Genomic DNA, 19457 nt, shown 5'->3' with positions numbered 1-19457 from the left:
ATCAGTCAATCCAAGGCATACGAGCAGACAACGGAGCTGTCTGTAAAATGATCTCCTATGCAGATGATACAAATATAATGGTCAAGGACGAGAAGAGCCTTAATGTTGCTCTCGATATCATAGATAATTACTGTGCGGCCTCCGGTGCCAAAATAAATGAAAAAAAGTCGACAATAATGTACTGTGGCGCGGTGGCAAGGTCACCAGGCCGATGGCAGTTCAGGGAGGAAAAGGCCTGTGTGAGGGTCCTGGGTGTGTACCTCGGCTGTGACGGAGTGGCTGCCAGGGATCAGACTTGGCATGAGGTGCTTGAAAAAATTAAAAAAACCTTGGGAATGTGGAAGATGAGGAAGCTTACACTCAAAGGTAAAGTGGTGGTGCTCAACTCCCTCATTCTGTCAAAATTAAACCATGTTTTACAAATTTACGACTTGCCAGAACAGACCTTAACTGAAATAAATAATGCCATATCAACTTTTCTGTGGGGGAGCAGACGCAATATGATAGCTCACAAAACAATAATCAACAAACAGTCAAATGGAGGTCTCAACCTCATTGACATAAAAACCAGGAAACATTGCTTCAGGGTCAAAATAATAAAAAAAACTATTGGACAATAACTCAGATCTGTTCTGGAAACATGAACTCACCCAAACAATAAACTCAATTGGCAGTTGTGGCATTTACAATCTATGTCAAATTCCAACTAAATCACAAACTGAGCAGCCATCACCCTTCACAAAAGAGGTTCTGCAGGCTTGGGGGTTGGCCAGGCCCCACCTCCTCACATGGGTAATGAGCAAACATCAGCTCTTACAGCTTCCTCTTTTTCACAATCCTGACATCACACACCTTGGTCGACCAATCTCTGGCGGCCCTCTGTCGCGAGAGGGGCTGCACACGTTAGCGGGACTAATTGATAGTCAAGGGGAAATAATCGTGGATGAAATAGTCAGCAGACTCAGAATAAATAATCGACATAGCAAACAATTAACTGAACAGATCTGTCAAAAAATCTCTGATGCAATCCCCCCCCATTGGCAGAAAGCCTTTTACAGGACCAGTGGCAGCATGCAGGATGACGCCCTTGTTTTTCGCACAAGTGCTCACCCGGTCTCAAAAACTCTGTCTGAACTTAATACTAAGTTTTGGTACAGCACACTACTCATGAAAACAGCTCAAAAACCCACAGCAGAGTCATACTGGCAGAAGCGCTTTCCTGCTCATAACGTTTTGTCAATCTGGAAAAACATGAAAAGTCCCTTCGCCCACCCTCAAGCCACAAATACGGACTTCAAAATAAGCCACAGACGCATTTTCACTGGTGTCATCCTGCATCAAATAAATAAAACTGCTTATGGGAGGGTTTGCACTGTCTGTAATTTGAACGATGAGACCTTTGACCATCTGTTTCTCACTTGTCCCATCTGTGAGGTCTTCATCAATCGTGTCCGGACCTTCCTCATCAGCCACTGTAAACTAAGGACAATGACATCTGTGGATTGGCAATGGACTTGGCTATTTGGAATCACTAAAGGCACAACTGGTATCAACAAGACAACAATCAACATCATGCTCTCCATCGCACGCCATACAGTTTTCATTGCCAGGAACTACATCTTACACGAAGATCTGCACATTGACAGATGGCTTCTCTTCACAAGCACAGTCAAAAGTCACTTCCGGCTACTACATGCTGCATACACAAACATTTTTCGGGAGAGGTTCGCAGGTGGGACAACATTGTTTGAGTCTGTGACTGATGACAACATAGTTTTTGGCTTCTAACTTTCTGTTCCGTTTTTTTATTTTTATTTATTTATTTATATATTTTTTTTTATTATCATTTTTTTGTTGTGTTAATGCTTGTCTTTTGTGATGGTTACAGTTCAGTTCTCCTTAATCAGTTGTTTTATGTACATGAGTACTCTATTTAATTTTTTCTAAATACCTTTTAATGCATTTGTTTGTCAATTCATGTTTTTGAAAGTATTTTTGATAATAAAAAAAAAATAAATAAAAAAAAGCATAGCTGCCTTCCAAGCAGTTGACCAGGGTTCGATTGCCGGCCGTCGCATAGAGGCTGTTTGAATCTTCATAAATGTGCGACAGCTCCTCACTTTGTCTGGGTTTCAAAACAACACAACCACCCCTTCTACATACTGTTTGATTAGAGTGATTGCAGACCGCGGGGCTTTTGCTACGAACCACCAAGACCTTTCATAAGTACAGTCAATGCTGTGTCTGTATTCTATGCCTGGACACGATTTCACTGGGGTTTGCACTGCCACAGCATTGAAAACTGTACTTTGCTTCTAACTAGAGGAGGGAAGGTTAAATATCTTGGGGAACATCTACTCTCACATTGCAGTTTTTACAGTGCTGACTTTAAAGTACAGTACCTTAACATCCCAACTGAGCCTTACTTTACCAAGTTCCTTACCTGTGATTAAATTCTATGGCTCGCTGTCCTAAAGCCTTACCTCTTCGGCACTTGTCAAGCGATGTTGGTATAGTGGTAAGCATAGCTGCCTTCCAAGCAGTTGACCCGGGTTCGATTCCCGGCCGTCGCATAGAGGCTGTTTGATTCTTCATAAATGTGCGACAGCTCCTCACTTTGTCTGGGTTTCAAGACAACACAACCACCCCTTCTACATACTGTTTTATTAGAGTGATTGCAGACCGCTGGGCTTTTGCTGCGAGCCACCAAGCCCTTTCATAAGTACAGTCAATGCTGTGTCTGTATTCTATGCCTGTACACGATTTCACTGGGGTTTGCACTGCCACAGCATTGAAAACTGTACTTTGCTTCTTACTAGAGGAGGGAAGGTTAAATATCTTGGGGAACATCTACTCTCATATTGCAGTTTTTACAGTGCTGACTTTAAAGTACAGTACCATAACATCCCAACTGAGCCTTACTTTACCAAGTTCCTTACCTGTGATTAAATTCTATGGCTTGCTGTCCTAAAGCCTTACCTCTTCAGTACATGTCAAGCGATGGTGGTATAGTGGTAAGCATAGCTGCCTTCCAAGCAGTTGACCCGGGTTCGATTCCCGGCCGTCGCATAAAGGGCTGTTTGAGTCTTTATAAATGTGCGACATCTCTTCACTTTGTCTGGGTTTCAAGACAACACAACCACCACCACAACCACCCCTTCTACGTATTGTTTGATTAGAGTTATTGCAGACCGCTACCAAGGCCACCAAGACCGCCACCAAGGCCACCAAGACCTTTCATAAGTACAGTCAATGCTTTGTCTGTATTCTATGCCTGGACACGATTTCACTGGGGTTTGCACTGCCACATTATTGAAAACTGTACTTTGCTTCGTACTAGAGGAGGGAAGGTTAAATATCTTGGGGAACATCTACTCTCACATTGCAGTTTTTACAGTGCTGACTTTAAAGTACAGTACCTTAACATCCCAACTGAGCCTTACTTTACCAAGTTCCTTACCTGTGATTAAATTCTATGGCTTGCTGTCCTAAAGCCTTACCTCTTCAGTACATGTCAAGCGATGGTGGTATAGTGGTAAGCATAGCTGCCTTCCAAGCAGTTGACCCGGGTTCGATTCCCGGCCGTCGCATAGAGGCTGTTTGAGTCTTTATAAATGTGCGACATCTCCTCACTTTGTCTGGGTTTCAAGACAACACAACCACCCCTTCAACATACTGAGTGATTGCACACCGTGGGGCTTTTGCTACGAGCCACCAAGACCTTTCATAAGTACAGTCAATGCTGTGTCTGTATTCTATGCCTGTACACGATTTCACTGGGGTTTCAACTGCGACAGCATTGAAAACTGTACTTTGCTTCTTACTGGAGGACGGAAGTTTAAATATCTTGGGGTCCATCTACTTTCACATTGCAGTTTTTACAGTGCCAATTTTAAAGTATTGTACAATAACATCCCAACTGAGCCCTACTTTACCAAACTCCTTACCTTTGCAGAGTCATACTCATTTTATTGGCAGTGTGGCATATTTATACTATTGGGCTTGTAAACTGGTGATCATAAACTCAACATGATTAAATTCTATTACTCGCTTTCCTAAAGCCTTACCTCTTCGGCTCTTGTCAAGCGATGGTGGTATAGTGGTAAGCATAGCTGCCTTCCAAGCAGTTGACCCGGGTTCGATTCCCGGCTGTCGCATAGAGGCTGTTTGAGTCTTTATAAATGTGCGACATCTCTTCACTTTGTCTGGTTTTCAAGACAACACAACCACCCTTTCTACATACTGTTTGATTAGAGTGATTGCAGACCGGTGGGCTTTAGCTGCGAGCCAACAAGCCTTTTCATAAGTACAGTCAATTCTGTGTCTGTATTCTATGCCTGTACACGATTTCACTGGGGTTTGCACTGCCACAGCATTGAAAACTGTACTTTGCTTCTTACTAGAGGAGGGAAGGTTAAATATCTTGGGGAACATCTACTCTCATATTGCAGTTTTTATAGTGCTGACTTTAAAGTACAGTACCTTAACATCCCAACTGAGCCTTACTTTACCAAGTTCCTTACCTGTGATTAAATTCTATGGCTTGCCTTACCTCTTCAGTACATGTCAAGCGATGGTGGTATAGTGGTAAGCATAGCTGCCTTCCAAGCAGTTGACCCGGGTTCGATTCCCGGCCGTCGCATAGAGGCTGTTTGAGTCTCTATAAATGTGCGACATCTCTTCACTTTGTCTGGGTTTCAAGACAACACAACCACCACCAAAACCACCCCTTCTACGTATTGTTTGATTAGAGTGATTGCAGACCGCCACCAAGACCGCCACCAAGGCCACCAAGACCTTTCATTAGTACAGTCAATGCTGTGTCTGTATTCTATGCCTGGACACGATTTCACTGGGGTTTGCACTGCCACAGCATTGAAAACTGTACTTTGCTTCTTACTAGAGGAGGGAAGGTTAAATATCTTGGGGAACATCTACTCTCATATTGCAGTTTTTACAGTGCTGACTTTAAAGTACAGTACCTAAACATCCCAACTGAGCCTTACTTTACCAAGTTCCTTACCTGTGATTAAATTCTATGGCTTGCTGTCCTAAAGCCTTACCTCTTCAGTACATGTCAAGCGATGGTGGTATAGTGGTAAGCATAGCTTCCTTCCAAGCAGTTGACCCGGGTTCAATTCCCGGCCGTCGCATAGAGGCTGTTTGAGTCTTTATAAATGTGCGACATCTCTTCACTTTGTCTGGGTTTCAAGACAACACAACCACCACCACAACCACCCCTTCTACATGTTGTTTGATTAGAGTGATTGCAGACCGCCACCAAGGCCACCAAGACTTTTCATAAGTACAGTCAATGCTGTGTCTGTATTCTATGCCTGGACACGATTTCACTGGGGTTTGCACTGCCACATTATTGAAAACTGTACTTTGCTTCATACTAGAGGAGGGAAGGTTAAATATCTTGGGAACATCTACTCTCACATTGCAGTTTTTACAGTGCTGACTTTAAAGTACAGTACCTTAACATCCCAACTGAGCCTTACTTTACCAAGTTCCTTACCTGTGATTAAATTGTATGGCTTGCCTTACCTCTTCAGTACATGTCAAGCGATGGTGGTATAGTGGTAAGCATAGCTGCCTTCCAAGCAGTTGACCCGGGTTCGATTCCCGGCCGTCGCATAGAGGCTGTTTGATTCTTCATAAATGTGCGACAGCTCCTCACTTTGTCTGGGTTTCAAGACAACACAACCACCCTTTCTACATACTGTTTGATTAGAGTCTTGTGATTGCAGACCGGTGGGCTTTAGCTGCGAGCCAACAAGCCTTTTCATAAGTACAGTCAATTCTGTGTCTGTATTCTATGCCTGGACACGATTTCACTGGGGTTTGCACTGCCACATTATTGAAAACTGTACTTTGCTTCGTACTAGAGGAGGGAAGGTTAAATATCTTGGGGAACATCAACTCTCACATTGCAGTTTTTACAGTGCTGACTTTAAAGTACAGTACCTTAACATCCCAACTGAGCCTTACTTTACCAAGTTCCTTACCTGTGATTAAATTCTATGGCTCGCTGTCCTAAAGCCTTACCTCTTCAGTACATGTCAAGAGATGGTGGTATAGTGGTAAGCATAGCTGCCTTCCAAGCAGTTGACCCGGGTTCGATTCCCGGCCGTCACATAGAGGCTGTTTGAATCTTTATAAATGTGTGACATCTCCTCACTTTGTCTAGGTTTCAAGACAACACAACCACCCCTTCTACATACTGCTTGATTAGAGTGATTGCAGACCGCAGGGCATTTGCTACGAGCCACCAAGACCTTTCATAAGTACAGTCAATGCTGTGTCTGTATTCTATGCCTGTACACGATTTCACTGGGGTTTGCACTGCCACAGCATTGAAAACTGTACTTTGCTTCTTACTAGAGGAGGGAAGGTTAAATATCTTGGGGAACATGTACGCTCATATTGCAGTTTTTATAGTGCTGACTTTAAAGTACAGTACCTTAACATCCCAACTGAGCCTTACTTTACCAAGTTCCTTACCTGTGATTAAATTCTATGGCTTGCTGTCCTAAAGCCTTACCTCTTCAGTACATGTCAAGCGATGGTGCTATAGTGGTAAGCATAGCTGCCTTCCAAGCAGTTGACCAGAGTTCGATTCCCGGCCGTCGCATAGAGGCTGTTTGGGTCTTAATAAATGTGCGACATCTCCTCACTTTGTCTGGGTTTCAAGACAACACAACCACCACCACAACCACCCCTTCTACGTATTGTTTGATTAGAGTGATTGCAGACCGCCACCAAGGCCACCAAGACCGCCACCAAGGCCACCAAGACCTTTCATAAGTACAGTCAATTCTGTGTCTGTATTCTATGCCTGGACACGATTTCACTGGGGTTTGCACTGCCACATTATTGACAACTGTACTTTGCTTCGTACTAGAGGAGGGAAGGTTAAATATCTTGGGGAACATCAACTCTCACATTGCAGTTTTTACAGTGCTGACTTTAAAGTACAGTACCTTAACATCCCAACTGAGCCTTACTTTACCAAGTTCCTTACCTGTGATTAAATTCTATGGCTCGCTGTCCTAAAGCCTTACCTCTTCAGTACATGTCAAGCGATGGTGGTATAGTGGTAAGCATAGCTGCCTTCCAAGCAGTTGACCCGGGTTCGATTCCCGGCAGTCACATAGAGGCTGTTTGAGTCTTAATAAATGTGCGACATCTCCTCACTTTGTCTGGGTTTCAAGACAACACAACCACCACCAAAACCACCCCTTCTACGTATTGTTTGATTAGAGTGATTGCAGACCGCCACCAAGACCGCCAAAAAGGCCACCAAGACCTTTCATAAGTACAGTCAATGCTGTGTCTGTATTCTATGCCTGGACACGATTTCACTGGCATTTGCACTGCCACATTATTGAAAACTGTACTTTGCTTCGTACTAGAGGAGGGAAGGTTAAATATCTTGGGGAACATCTACTCTCACATTGCAGTTTTTACAGTGCTGACTTTAAAGTACAGTACCTTAACATCCCAACTGAGCCTTACTTTACCAAGTTCCTTACCTGTGATTAAATTCTATGGCTTGCTGTCCTAAAGCCTTACCTCTTCAGTACATGTCAAGCGATGGTGGTATAGTGGTAAGCATAGCTGCCTTCCAAGCAGTTGACCCCGGTTCGATTCCCGGCAGTCACATAGAGGCTGTTTGAATCTTTATAAATGTGTGACATCTCCTCACTTTGTCTAGGTTTCAAGACAACACAACCACCCCTTCTACATACTGCTTGATTAGAGTGATTGCAGACCGCAGGGCATTTGCTACGAGCCACCAAGACCTTTCATAAGTACAGTCAATGCTGTGTCTGTATTCTATGCCTGTACACGATTTCACTGGGGTTTGCACTGCCACAGCATTGAAAACTGTACTTTGCTTCTTACTAGAGGAGGGAAGGTTAAATATCTTGGGGAACATGTACGCTCATATTGCAGTTTTTATAGTGCTGACTTTAAAGTACAGTACCTTAACATCCCAACTGAGCCTTACTTTACCAAGTTCCTTACCTGTGATTAAATTCTATGGCTTGCTGTCCTAAAGCCTTACCTCTTCAGTACATGTCAAGCGATGGTGGTATAGTGGTAAGCATAGCTGCCTTCCAAGCAGTTGACCCGGGTTCGATTCCCGGCAGTCACATAGAGGCTGTTTGAGTCTTAATAAATGTGCGACATCTCCTCACTTTGTCTGGGTTTCAAGACAACACAACCACCACCACAACCACCCCTTCTACGTATTGTTTGATTAGAGTGATTGCAGACCGCCACCAAGGCCACCAAGACCGCCACCAAGGCCACCAAGACCTTTCATAAGTACAGTCAATGCTGTGTCTGTATTCTATGCCTGGACACGATTTCACTGGGGTTTGCACTGCCACATTATTGAAAACTGTACTTTGCTTCGTACTAGAGGAGGGAAGGTTAAATATCTTGGGGAACATCTACTCTCACATTGCAGTTTTTACAGTGCTGACTTTAAAGTACAGTACCTTAACATCCCAACTGAGCCTTACTTTACCAAGTTCCTTACCTGTGATTAAATTCTATGGCTCGCTGTCCTAAAGCCTTACCTCTTCAGTACATGTCAAGCGATGGTGGTATAGTGGTAAGTATAGCTGCCTTCCAAGCAGTTGACCCAGGTTCGATTCCCGGCCGTCGCATAGAGGCTGTTTGAGTCTTTATAAATGTGGAACATCTCCTCACTTTGTCTGGGTTTCAAGACAACACAACCACCCCTTCAACATACTGAGTGATTGCACACCGTGGGGCTTTTGCTACGGGCCACCAAGACCTTTCATAAGTACAGTCAATGCTGTGTCTGTATTCTATGCCTGTACACGATTTCACTGGGGTTTGAACTGCGACAGCATTGAAAACTGTACTTTGCTTCTTACTGGAGGACGGAAGTTTAAATATCTTGGGGTCCATCTACTTTCACATTGCAGTTTTTACAGTGCCAATTTTAAAGTATTGTACAATAACATCCCAACTGAGCCTTACTTTACCAAACTCCTTACCTTTGCAGAGTCATACTCATTTTATTGGCAGTGTGGCATATTTATACTATTGGGCTTGTAAACTGGTGATCATAAACTCAACATGATTAAATTCTATTACTCGCTTTCCTAAAGCCTTACCTCTTCGGCTCTTGTCAAGCGATGGTGGTATAGTGTTAAGCATAGCTGCCTTCCAAGCAGTTGACCCGGGTTCGATTCCCGGCCGTCACATAGAGGCTGTTTGAATCTTTATAAATGTGTGACATCTCCTCACTTTGTCTGGGTTTCAAGACAACACAACCACCACCACAACCACCCCTTCTACGTATTGTTTGATTAGAGTGATTGCAGACCGCCACCAAGGCCACCAAGACCGCCACCAAGGCCACCAAGACCTTTCATAAGTACAGTCAATGCTGTGTCTGTATTCTATGCCTGTACACGATTTCACTGGGGTTTGCACTGCCACATTATTGAAAACTGTACTTTGCTTCGTACTAGAGGAGGGAAGGTTAAATATCTTGGGGAACATGTACGCTCATATTGCAGTTTTTATAGTGCTGACTTTAAAGTACAGTACCTTAACATCCCAACTGAGCCTTACTTTACCAAGTTCCTTACCTGTGATTAAATTCTATGGCTTGCTGTCCTAAAGCCTTACCTCTTCAGTACATGTCAAGCGATGGTGGTATAGTGGTAAGCATAGCTGCCTTCCAAGCAGTTGACCCGGGTTCGATTCCCGGCCGTCGCATAGAGGCTGTTTGAGTCTTTATAAATGTGCGACATCTCTTCACTTTGTCTGGGTTTCAAGACAACACAACCACCCTTTCTACATACTGTTTGATTAGAGTGATTGCAGACCGGTGGGCTTTAGCTGCGAGCCAACAAGCCTTTTCATAAGTACAGTCAATTCTGTGTCTGTATTCTATGCCTGTACACGATTTCACTGGGGTTTGCACTGCCACAGCATTGAAAACTGTACTTTGCTTCTTACTAGAGGAGGGAAGGTTAAATATCTTGGGGTACATCTACTCTCATATTGCAGTTTTTACAGTGCTGACTTTAAAGTACAGTACCATAACATCCCAACTGAGCCTTACTTTACCAAGTTCCTTACCTTTGATTAAATTCTATGGCTTGCTGTCCTAAAGCCTTACCTCTTCAGTACATGTCAAGCGATGGTGGTATAGTGGTAAGCATAGCTGCCTTCCAAGCAGTTGACCCGGGTTCGATTCCCGGCCGTCGCATAGAGGCTGTTTGAATGAATGTGCGACATCTCTTCACTTTGTCTGGGTTTCAAGACAACACAACCACCACCACAACCACCCCTTCTACATGTTGTTTGATTAGAGTGATTGCAGACCGCCACCAAGGCCACCAAGACCTTTCATAAGTACAGTCAATGCTGTGTCTGTATTCTATGCCTGTACACGATTTCACTGGGGTTTGAACTGCGACAGCATTGAAAACTGTACTTTGCTTCTTACTGGAGGACGGAAGTTTAAATATCTTGGGGAACATCTACTCTCACACACATTGCAGTTTTTACAGTGCTGACTTTAAAGTACAGTACCTTAACATCCCAACTGAGCCTTACCTTACCATGTTCCTTACCTGTGATTAAATTCTATGGCTCGCTGTCCTAAAGCCTTACCTCTTCAGCACTTGTCAAGCGATGGTGGTATAGTGGTAAGCATAGCTGCTTTCCAAGCAGTTGACCCGGGTTCGATTCTCCTCTCCTGGTTCTTATTAAGCCTCCAGTAGTGCAGCCGACAGTTGCAGAGGCTACTATCCACGTAGAAAAGCAATGCTCACGTAGCCTACGTATGGCCTTTATTTTGTGTGAGTCAGGAAAAAGGTGTCATGGTTTGGCCAGTACTAGGACCACAACACTGAGCTCCACAGCATCTCTGGCTCACATTGCGTTGTGTAAAGGCCTTGTTTACAGCATCTCGGTAAACAAGGACGAGTTTATCATCGTGATTTATTGCAGAGAGAATCCTACTAATGAGCAGCATAGAGCTCAAGCCAAGTCTCGTTTTAGACTTGATTCTAAATTGAACTGATTTTGTGACCTGATCTGCAGTCGGGTCAGTCCATGTGTTGAATCTGAATGATGCAGCCAAATGAAGCTTGTTTACCCCAGTGAATTTTTTTTGGGATTTTGTTTCCTTCTTGACGATTTTGATGCAAAAAGTATTTTAAATGAAATCATATTCATACAATTAAATTGGTTAATTAGCTCCTTGAGTGGTGTAAGGATGTATCCTCTTCGTTTAATTGATAAAAGATTTGCCACTTTTACTTATTAGAAGTCCGCAAAACTGACCGAGATATGCTCTGTGTGAGAGACGAGGACCTTTGCCAAGCTGCCTCTGCTTTGCTGACAGAAACAGAGGACCTAGTGTTTCCCAGTTGACTATTGGTTTTTCCTCTGTTTCTGTGACTTGTACTTCATGAAAACAAGCACCTCCTGTCGGTGTGTCTTTTTATAAATGGCAGACCACGTCGGTGTGTCTTTTTATAAATGGCAGACCACGTCAGTGTGTCTCTTATTTATTTAGGATGACCTCATCTCTCATACTGTGGACTTGTGTGAAGGTCTGTAGTTATACAGCTCTGATTGTACTTTCACCCCTTAATGTTGCCGTTCCTTTGACGGTTGGCTTTTGTTCATATCAGTATTGCTCATAAACACTTGCCGTGTCAAATAAAAACTAAAATAGAACTAGTTGCTTACGAGAAACGTTTGATTATCACTCTATATAATTGACCTGAATTGATTGTTGAACAGTCCTATGCGCTTCTTGATTTTAGAAGAAAACAAAATTAAGAACATGTTAATACTGTAAAAACTAAGGAAAGGCCATCAAAGAAGACCTTATTGTTTATTCACTCAGTTTCAACCATCATCTGCAGAGCTGTGATCATGTACTCCATCTTCATCTCCTCTTGTTTAGTTACATTTGGTCTCATTCGCTCTCTGCGCACGAGAAGTTCAATATTTCATCTTCTGTTTAATGTGTGAGCGTTCTCTGTGTCTATTCATTCTTGTGCAATATATTATATGCACATGTGTGAATAATTCATAGTGTGTGTTTGCCCTTTTTGATTGACTGGAACAAATAACTACTTGCCCAACTAATAACCATCTTCAGTGTTAATAAGTGTGAATAACACTCTCCTCTCTGTTCTCTCATTGCAGATAAATACAAACCGGCTCCCACGTCATTAGAGGTGAGTTTTTCCATGCTGGAAAATGACTGTTGCCTCAGTTAGTTTTCTATTAACTCAGATCCAGCAGCAACACCCAAGACGGAATACACTGGTTTAAAAAAATACTTAATTAATTCAAGTCATTTATTTAGAAAAGTTAATGCATTTTAATGTATTCAACGCATTTAAGTTTAAATTTTCTAAATTCACAAACGCAACAAGAGTAAACCAATCTACATGAACAGATGTGCACTCAAGGATGGGTAAGGCTAAAGGGCAAGTGCATCATCAAGTGAACTGACCATTTCTCAAACTGTTACTGTTCAACAGCTCGATGGCTTCCAGAATAAACCCAGACTTCAGTTTTGTTTTACACACAGGCAGTGTAAATCACTCTGCTGATGGTAACAGCTGTAACTCTGGTTATTTATAATCTTATCTTTTGGGGCTTTAGTTGTCTAATTTATTTTTTTTCACAAGTGTAAAGCATTGTTTCTCAGATAAACTGAGGCTAAATAGTTTAACAGTTATCACTGCTTGCTCAACATTGATGCTATAGGTGAACAATTAGACTGGTGTGGCCTTAAGGAAAACATTTTCAATGCAAGGCAGTCAAGTTCCAAGATGTACTCTATCCTAGACCTGGCAAACAAATTAAAGAAGTCTATATTTAACATGAGCCGTTCATGTTAAATATAGACTTCTTTTAAGTTTTAACTCTTTCAAAGAGATCATTGCTTGTAGTCATAACTATATGGTATGTGGAGTCAAAGAAAAGAAATGGACGTTGTCGGCTTGAGAAAAAGATTCTTAATTCATAAACGGGTAATCACTAACATCTCAGAAGCATGGGAAGATTTACAGCAGTAATATAGCAACATTTCAATATTGTATGCCAAATTAAGAAGGCTTAAAATTCAACAAAGTCAAGATGTGCACACTCAAAATACACTTTGAGTGTACACAATTTTGATCACATCTCCACTATAGGTTGAACCCAGTTTCTCTCGCTCTCATGGCATCCTTTAATGTGCTTTTCCTTGAAGCTTGAGCCCTGACCTATGAGACACTAAACCGTGGGAGTGAGCTTTGTACGCATGGCACTCTCTACTTTGTTCTGTGGTTTGTTGTGTGAGCTGCACCCTAATGCAGGAGAGCACTTAAAAGAATGCATGTCTTTGTTGTTCCGCTCTTTTTCATTCAGGAGTGTGTTTTTTTTTTTTTTCTCTTTTTAATCATTCTACACTGAAACATAAGCACCAGAAACATGTGAAGGTTATATATGTGGCCAGTGTGTGTTTAGTCTAGCAAGGTGCATTGTGTAATCAAGGGAGGAGAAGTTTCTGCTGTGTACACAGGCTAATTACACACAGTCCCGTCAGCTCCAGTCGGATCTTCCCTCATGTTTGTTAGCGTGGTTCATGTGATCTCAGACATGCATGTGTCTACATGACCGAGTAGGAATTGGAATTCCACCATCAGCTGACATTTGGATCATGAACAAAATCTCATGGCTGAACTGTGACCTCACAGCCTGACACTGCTCTCCAGTGAATCTTAACTGAGAAGATATAAAATGAATGTGCTCTCGTCTTCGTCATTCAACACCATATTTTGCTCATAATATTTTTTTATTTACTGCTGTGGTTTTACTGGATTTCTCATCACATCATGACATGTATTGTGGTGCTGCTCCTGAGCAGGGTGTGTTTGGCATTGTTGGTGTTCTTCTTGCCTAATGGTTTGTGCATCGGCATAACAGACGCCCTACAGAAAAGACCCATGTGGCTAAACCTTGAGCACAGCCCTTGTTTCTTTGGTTTCTGAGTAATCTTGCTGATCGCAGTCAAACCACAATGAAAACATAACTTCCTTGTTGGAGGTAATGACTCGTCACCTGTGTGAGCTCTCTGTTTGTGAGGAACACGCTTTGCTTTACGGCACTGCAAGCAGATGTTTATCATGGCAGCGCTGGTGGAAAAAGAAGCAGAGAAAACCGTTGTCGGAGGATATGAGGAAGAGGAAATGACTGTCTGACCGAGTGGCCACACACGAGTAAACATTGTAGCAGCTTTTTCCAGAATTTTTTCATTTTTTATAATCCAGAGAACTACTGGATCACTGGATATAGTTTTTTTTCCCGGACCATTCTCTGTAAGCCCCAGATATGGTTGTATGTGAAAATCCAAATAAATGAGCAGCTTCTGAAATACTTGTGCCCTAATCTGATGCTTGGTTTGAACCTAACCAGGTCATCTTGAACCATGTCTACATGCCTACAATGAATGAAGTTGCTGCTACGTGATTGGCTGATTAGACGTTGGCTTTAACGAGCAGTCTGTCGCTTAACAGGTGTACCTAGCTTAGCGAGTGCATATTTGTATATCTTTGGCTCAAACAAATTGCTGAGGTTGTGCGTGTGTTTGGCCTGAATGCCAATCATGCCATCACCCTTCAACAGTCATCAGTTTGCTCTCGACTGACACTATCATGTCAACTCTGATTTGGAGACGATGGAACATTTTCTTTGAGGGGGTCAGCTGTCAGGGTTCAGTGACACCTAATTTGATTTCCTGTATGTATCAGTGAACTCTGTGTTACTTTTTGTTTTTATTGTTATCAATCATGACATTGACAGGTTGACTTAAAAACACCAATACAGCTTGTGCTACGATCTCTGATCATATTTTGGCTCATATGGACATTTTCACAGCAACTTCAAAGCCAAAGGAATGGAGTTTTAGTAGTTGGTATTTATTTATATCCAGCCCTTTCCAGTATAAGTGACTTCAAGCCTTCAAACTTGACAATCTTTGACCAAATATTGTCTATGAAGACATGAAAGAGCAGCCTTATGTTCTATGTTCTGCCTGTTTTCTTTTGCTCCATATGACAAAGAAATCATTAAAACGTCATCATTTCCAGGTTTCAAAAACAGTGATCAACATTTTATGGACCAAATGTTTACTCGATTAATCCAGAAAATAATCATTAGTTACAGCCTAGTTCTGCCCCAACTAGGAAAGAATAGTGATGCTGCAGACTGTAAATGGCAAAACATCAACTCTGGCAGTGGAAAAACCTCCTAGATTTAGCTCTGGTTATGTAACCGTCTGTAGTGGTGGCTTTGCTCTACTACAGAAGCAGACTGCTTATCTGTCTGCTTTGTGAACTCGGATGTCTACAGTGATGCCTCGGGTCACAAATGGTGACTAGAGTATGAACGTGTTTAAGTCATAGCTAAATATTATGTCAGACCAGTTGAAATGTTCAGCATGAACAGGCTTCTGCACTGAACTGTGACCCTAATTAGAACTTTTTATACTTGATACTTATTCTTATAATCTTATTTAATTTTCTCCATGTCCTGATGGTTATTTTAGACATAAATGGCTTTTCTCCATTTTGATGTGTACACATTTTTTAATCTACCATTGAAGTTTTGCTATGTATTGGTTGGTTTGGGCTTATTGGGAAACTAGCTCTGCTATGATAAAGATATGACCACATCCGTTCCTTCAGGAGTTTGTTATTTATGAGTAAAAAAAAATAGTTTTCATGTTCATCTAAATGATGACACCAGTCTTCACTGGAGATTCTCTAGTAATGAAACAAGTCATTGTTGGAAAACCACATGATATCATGCATCAGCGCAGTGTGAGAGAGAGCGAGAGAGAGGCTGGAGTTAAAGACTGAATGGAAAGGTTCACATTTGTGGGGATGCTCAAAGAGGTTTTTTCTGCTTCAAGCCAAACTCCATTGATTAACTGTGGAAAAAGTCCACAACTCGGCTGCCAGGTTTTGAACTAGAATGTAGAAACATGATCACATCCAGCCGGTTTACCCTTATTTATACTTCAACCCACTTCAGCACTGAAGTTCAGTTTCTTTTGACACCCTCATGACTCTTCCCTCTGCATTTCCTATGAAGCATTTGAAAATGTGCTTGTTCTCGTGACTACCTGTGGTTGGCCAAATCTGCCACCGATGGAATCATTGTGGCGAGCTCCCACCTTCTCCTCGGTGGAGTTCAATTTTAGTTAGTGGTTCAGCCAGGACCTGAAGCCCAGCAGTGGGTTTTCTGCACGTCATAACCAACTGTGTATCCACAAACTGGTTCCCTCGCCTCCTTCATCCTTTACAAATTACTTTGAGTCACAAGTCTTTGTATGAGATTATGATGCATAATTAAATTGAACAGTTTTTCCTCCTCCCTCTTTTAGACGCCTATTCCTCATACCTTCTGATTAAACGCTCCAACAGTTTTTTCTGTGATAGAAGGAACACAGCTGTTGAGATGCTGTGGTTTATCCAGTTTTTACTGTGTATTTGGCAAAATATATTATAATTTATGCCCCAGAGTGTCTGACATTGTATTTGAGTCATGTAATCAATAATACAAGTGATGTGCAAAGTAACTAATATTATATAAAGAGTATTTTCCCCACATAATTCAAACAATGAATAAGACCCTATGGTACTGTCTGTCACGCCGACATGCTGTACCGTACCATCTGCATGCATTGTAGTGCATGCCGTCCTATAGATGGATTATGAGCTTACATAATAAGACGTTAAGGAAAAGAATATTTATTTTAGCCCTGGCACAGGATTATCAACGGCACACAGATGATCTTGATAAATGTTAACAGTGTAACATAACACAATAGATCTTTGCTCAGAAAGAATAGGATCTATAGAGTGTTAAGAAATTCTGGATGCTTTTAAACACCGATGGGAAGGTGCCGTAATATATATTTAACTTATAATTGATCTTAAATGTGTCCTGTTGACACCCTCTGTCCTTTCTCTTTTGTACACCACTCCCAGGCTCCATACACAAGCACAACCATGCCAAGCAATACCAGCTTCACCCACATCATGTTGTTTTTGGTTGCCTCCCTTTTTTTTTAAACAATAGTTCTCCATTCCTTTCTGTATCGGAACGTACAGTACACTAAATGAGTCATGGTATGCTGCCGTTTATTACATTACCTCCACCAAAAGCTCTGAGGTGTAGCTCCTCCTACATGTAGCCCTGCTGTGTTGTCATGTCGTGCACTGAAAACACTGCGCTGTCACTCATCATTACAAGACCTTTGAACCTGACTATTGCCTAGGACCATGGTTCTCAAACTGTGGTATGTTTACTGAGGCCAAAACAACCTAACCTTAACTCAAATCTAACACAATATCATACGTGAGTCATAATATTATAATAACTTAAAATAGCTGTGTATTTTGTAGTATATTACACGACGTGACAAAGCGAACATACCCAAGGAAGAATTCAGCCTATAGTTACCTCAGGATTGACCTCCCAAGAACATTCAAGTAGGACTACACCTACATTTGATTAACAATCAATTGGTATAATAAGTGTAGCTCAAGTATGAAAACCTTTTGGTTCCTTATTGTTCTTTTGACAGTAAACTGAATGTCTTTTGTTTTGTGGCCAAAACAAGATTTTTTTTATGACCATCTTCTTTCTTCTCTTTTGAGATTTGAAAGGTCACATTTTTTTTTTACCATTTTATGTTCTAGAATAATAATTAGATTCACCATTTGATTAATAAAATAAGTGTTACGTGTAGCTCTACTTTTTGAGTCAGCTGTGTGGGAACATTTTGTTCATTTGTCTGTCCAGGAGATGTCCATTGTGCTGTGTGCATATTTATTTTTTTTGAGAGAGAGCAATGATCAGATTGAGTCAGGAGAGGACACATCGGTTGCAAAGCCAACTGGATGTGCTGCTGTGAAAGACAACCTTTGTCTCGTAGTAGTTCAGTGGAACTTTGAGACATTAGGATGAGCTGGAGGAGGCTGCAATAAAAGACGTCATACCCTGCTGCTGATTAATGAGGGAAATTGTTTATTAAATTAATAAAATCATCCTTGTTTGGAGGAATGCTGGGACCTTATTTTGGGGACATAGTGAACCATCTTCCTGTCTATTTAGTTGAATTAACTTTACTGTAAAAAAAAGAGTTGTTTATCCAACTTGTTTGGGGGTTGCAATGAAATTAAGTTTGTTCTATGATGATGTGCCAGTGCACAGTCAATTATAGATCAGCAGGAGCTGAGAACACGTACATAAATGACATTCCCTCTCGACGGGCCAAAACATTTTTAGTTGACTTCAGATGAACCATAGCTACAATATATTGAAAAACCTTTTATATCAAGCTTAACAAAAATAAAAGTTCTATGTTGAATGAAATATCTGAATCCAGTAAAATACACAGATAGCTGTTTTAAATTGTCGCTCCTCCTTTTGTACCTCATGTGTCTTACACATAAAATAAACACTACAGAAAATGTGCAATATCACATTTGTTGTTTGTCTCCCACAGGTTATCGACTCACTGGGTGTTATGATCTACAAAGCTCTGGACTATGGTCTCAAAGAAAACGAGGAGCGTGAACTCAGCCCGCCGCTCGAGCACCTGATTGACATGATGACCAACCACAATAAAAGTGAGAGCGACCCCTGTCCCGACGAGGGCTACGAGGCTACTGAAGAAGAGGACGAGTGTGAGGAGGAGGAAGAAGAGGAGCTTGTATCTGCCACCACCAACTGCACGGTCGCCAGAATACGCAACTATCGAGATCTTATCCTGGTAGGTTGTTTTGTGAAATATCTGTAAGGATCTGTATTTTTTGTCTTTCCCCACATTCTCACATCAGGTCTGTCAACAAAGCGGTTTGTCCATATGTCATTATCGCTCCAGCTCTAAACTAATTCCCCAGATGAAGGCCGTCAGGCCGCTCATTCCCCAAGAATCTTCAGAAAAAGGGACTAGTCGTCGTCGTTGTCGTCGTCATCACCATAGGTGAGGATAGGAACGAAGATTGACCAGTAGATCGAGAGCTTTGCCTTCTGGCTCAGCTCCCTTTTCATCACAACCGTGCGGTAAAGCAAATGCAGTACCGCACCAGCCGCTCCGATTCTCCGGCCCATCTCCCGCTCCCTCGTCCCCTCACTCGTGAACAAGACCCCGAGATACTTGAACTCCTTCACCTGGGGCAAGGAGTCATTCCCTACCTGGAGAAGGCCATCCACCGGTTTCCTGCTAAGAGCCATGGCCTCAGACTTGGAGGTGCTGATCTTCATCCCGACCGCTTCACACTCGGCCACGAACCGCCTCAGTGAGCGCTGAAGGTCACAGGCCTACGAAGCCATGAGGACCACATCATCTTTAAAAAGCAGCGACGTGATCT

The 19457-nt window shown here is 42.1% G+C and overlaps 1 protein-coding gene and 8 non-coding genes across 9 annotated transcripts; all 9 read left to right on the top strand.

Annotated features, from left to right (window-relative positions):
- The first annotated feature begins 176 nt into the window (after positions 1-176).
- Positions 177-19039, top strand: LOC122766150 (protein spire homolog 1-like). The gene is made up of 3 exons (XM_044020804.1): positions 177-366; positions 12226-12257; positions 18590-19039. Exons 1-3 carry the CDS (start codon positions 177-179, stop codon positions 18881-18883), a joined length of 516 nt encoding a protein of 171 aa, XP_043876739.1. The 3' UTR covers positions 18884-19039.
- On the top strand, positions 2998-3069 carry trnag-ucc. The gene has a single exon. It is a non-coding gene; the product is annotated as a tRNA-Gly (tRNA).
- Positions 3519-3590, top strand: trnag-ucc. The gene has a single exon. It is a non-coding gene; the product is annotated as a tRNA-Gly (tRNA).
- On the top strand, positions 4086-4157 carry trnag-ucc. Its single transcript has one exon. It is a non-coding gene; the product is annotated as a tRNA-Gly (tRNA).
- trnag-ucc lies at positions 4571-4642 on the top strand. Its single transcript has one exon. It is a non-coding gene; the product is annotated as a tRNA-Gly (tRNA).
- trnag-ucc lies at positions 5569-5640 on the top strand. The gene has a single exon. It is a non-coding gene; the product is annotated as a tRNA-Gly (tRNA).
- trnag-ucc lies at positions 8613-8684 on the top strand. Its single transcript has one exon. It is a non-coding gene; the product is annotated as a tRNA-Gly (tRNA).
- trnag-ucc lies at positions 9700-9771 on the top strand. The gene has a single exon. It is a non-coding gene; the product is annotated as a tRNA-Gly (tRNA).
- On the top strand, positions 10196-10267 carry trnag-ucc. Its single transcript has one exon. It is a non-coding gene; the product is annotated as a tRNA-Gly (tRNA).
- Positions 19040-19457: the final 418 nt, after the last annotated feature.

This window comes from Solea senegalensis, linkage group LG3, assembly GCF_019176455.1.
Source record: "Solea senegalensis isolate Sse05_10M linkage group LG3, IFAPA_SoseM_1, whole genome shotgun sequence".
Classification (NCBI taxonomy): Eukaryota; Metazoa; Chordata; class Actinopteri; order Pleuronectiformes; family Soleidae; genus Solea; species Solea senegalensis.
Note: the sequence above shows the minus strand (reverse complement) of the source record. Positions and strands in the feature narration are given on the sequence as shown.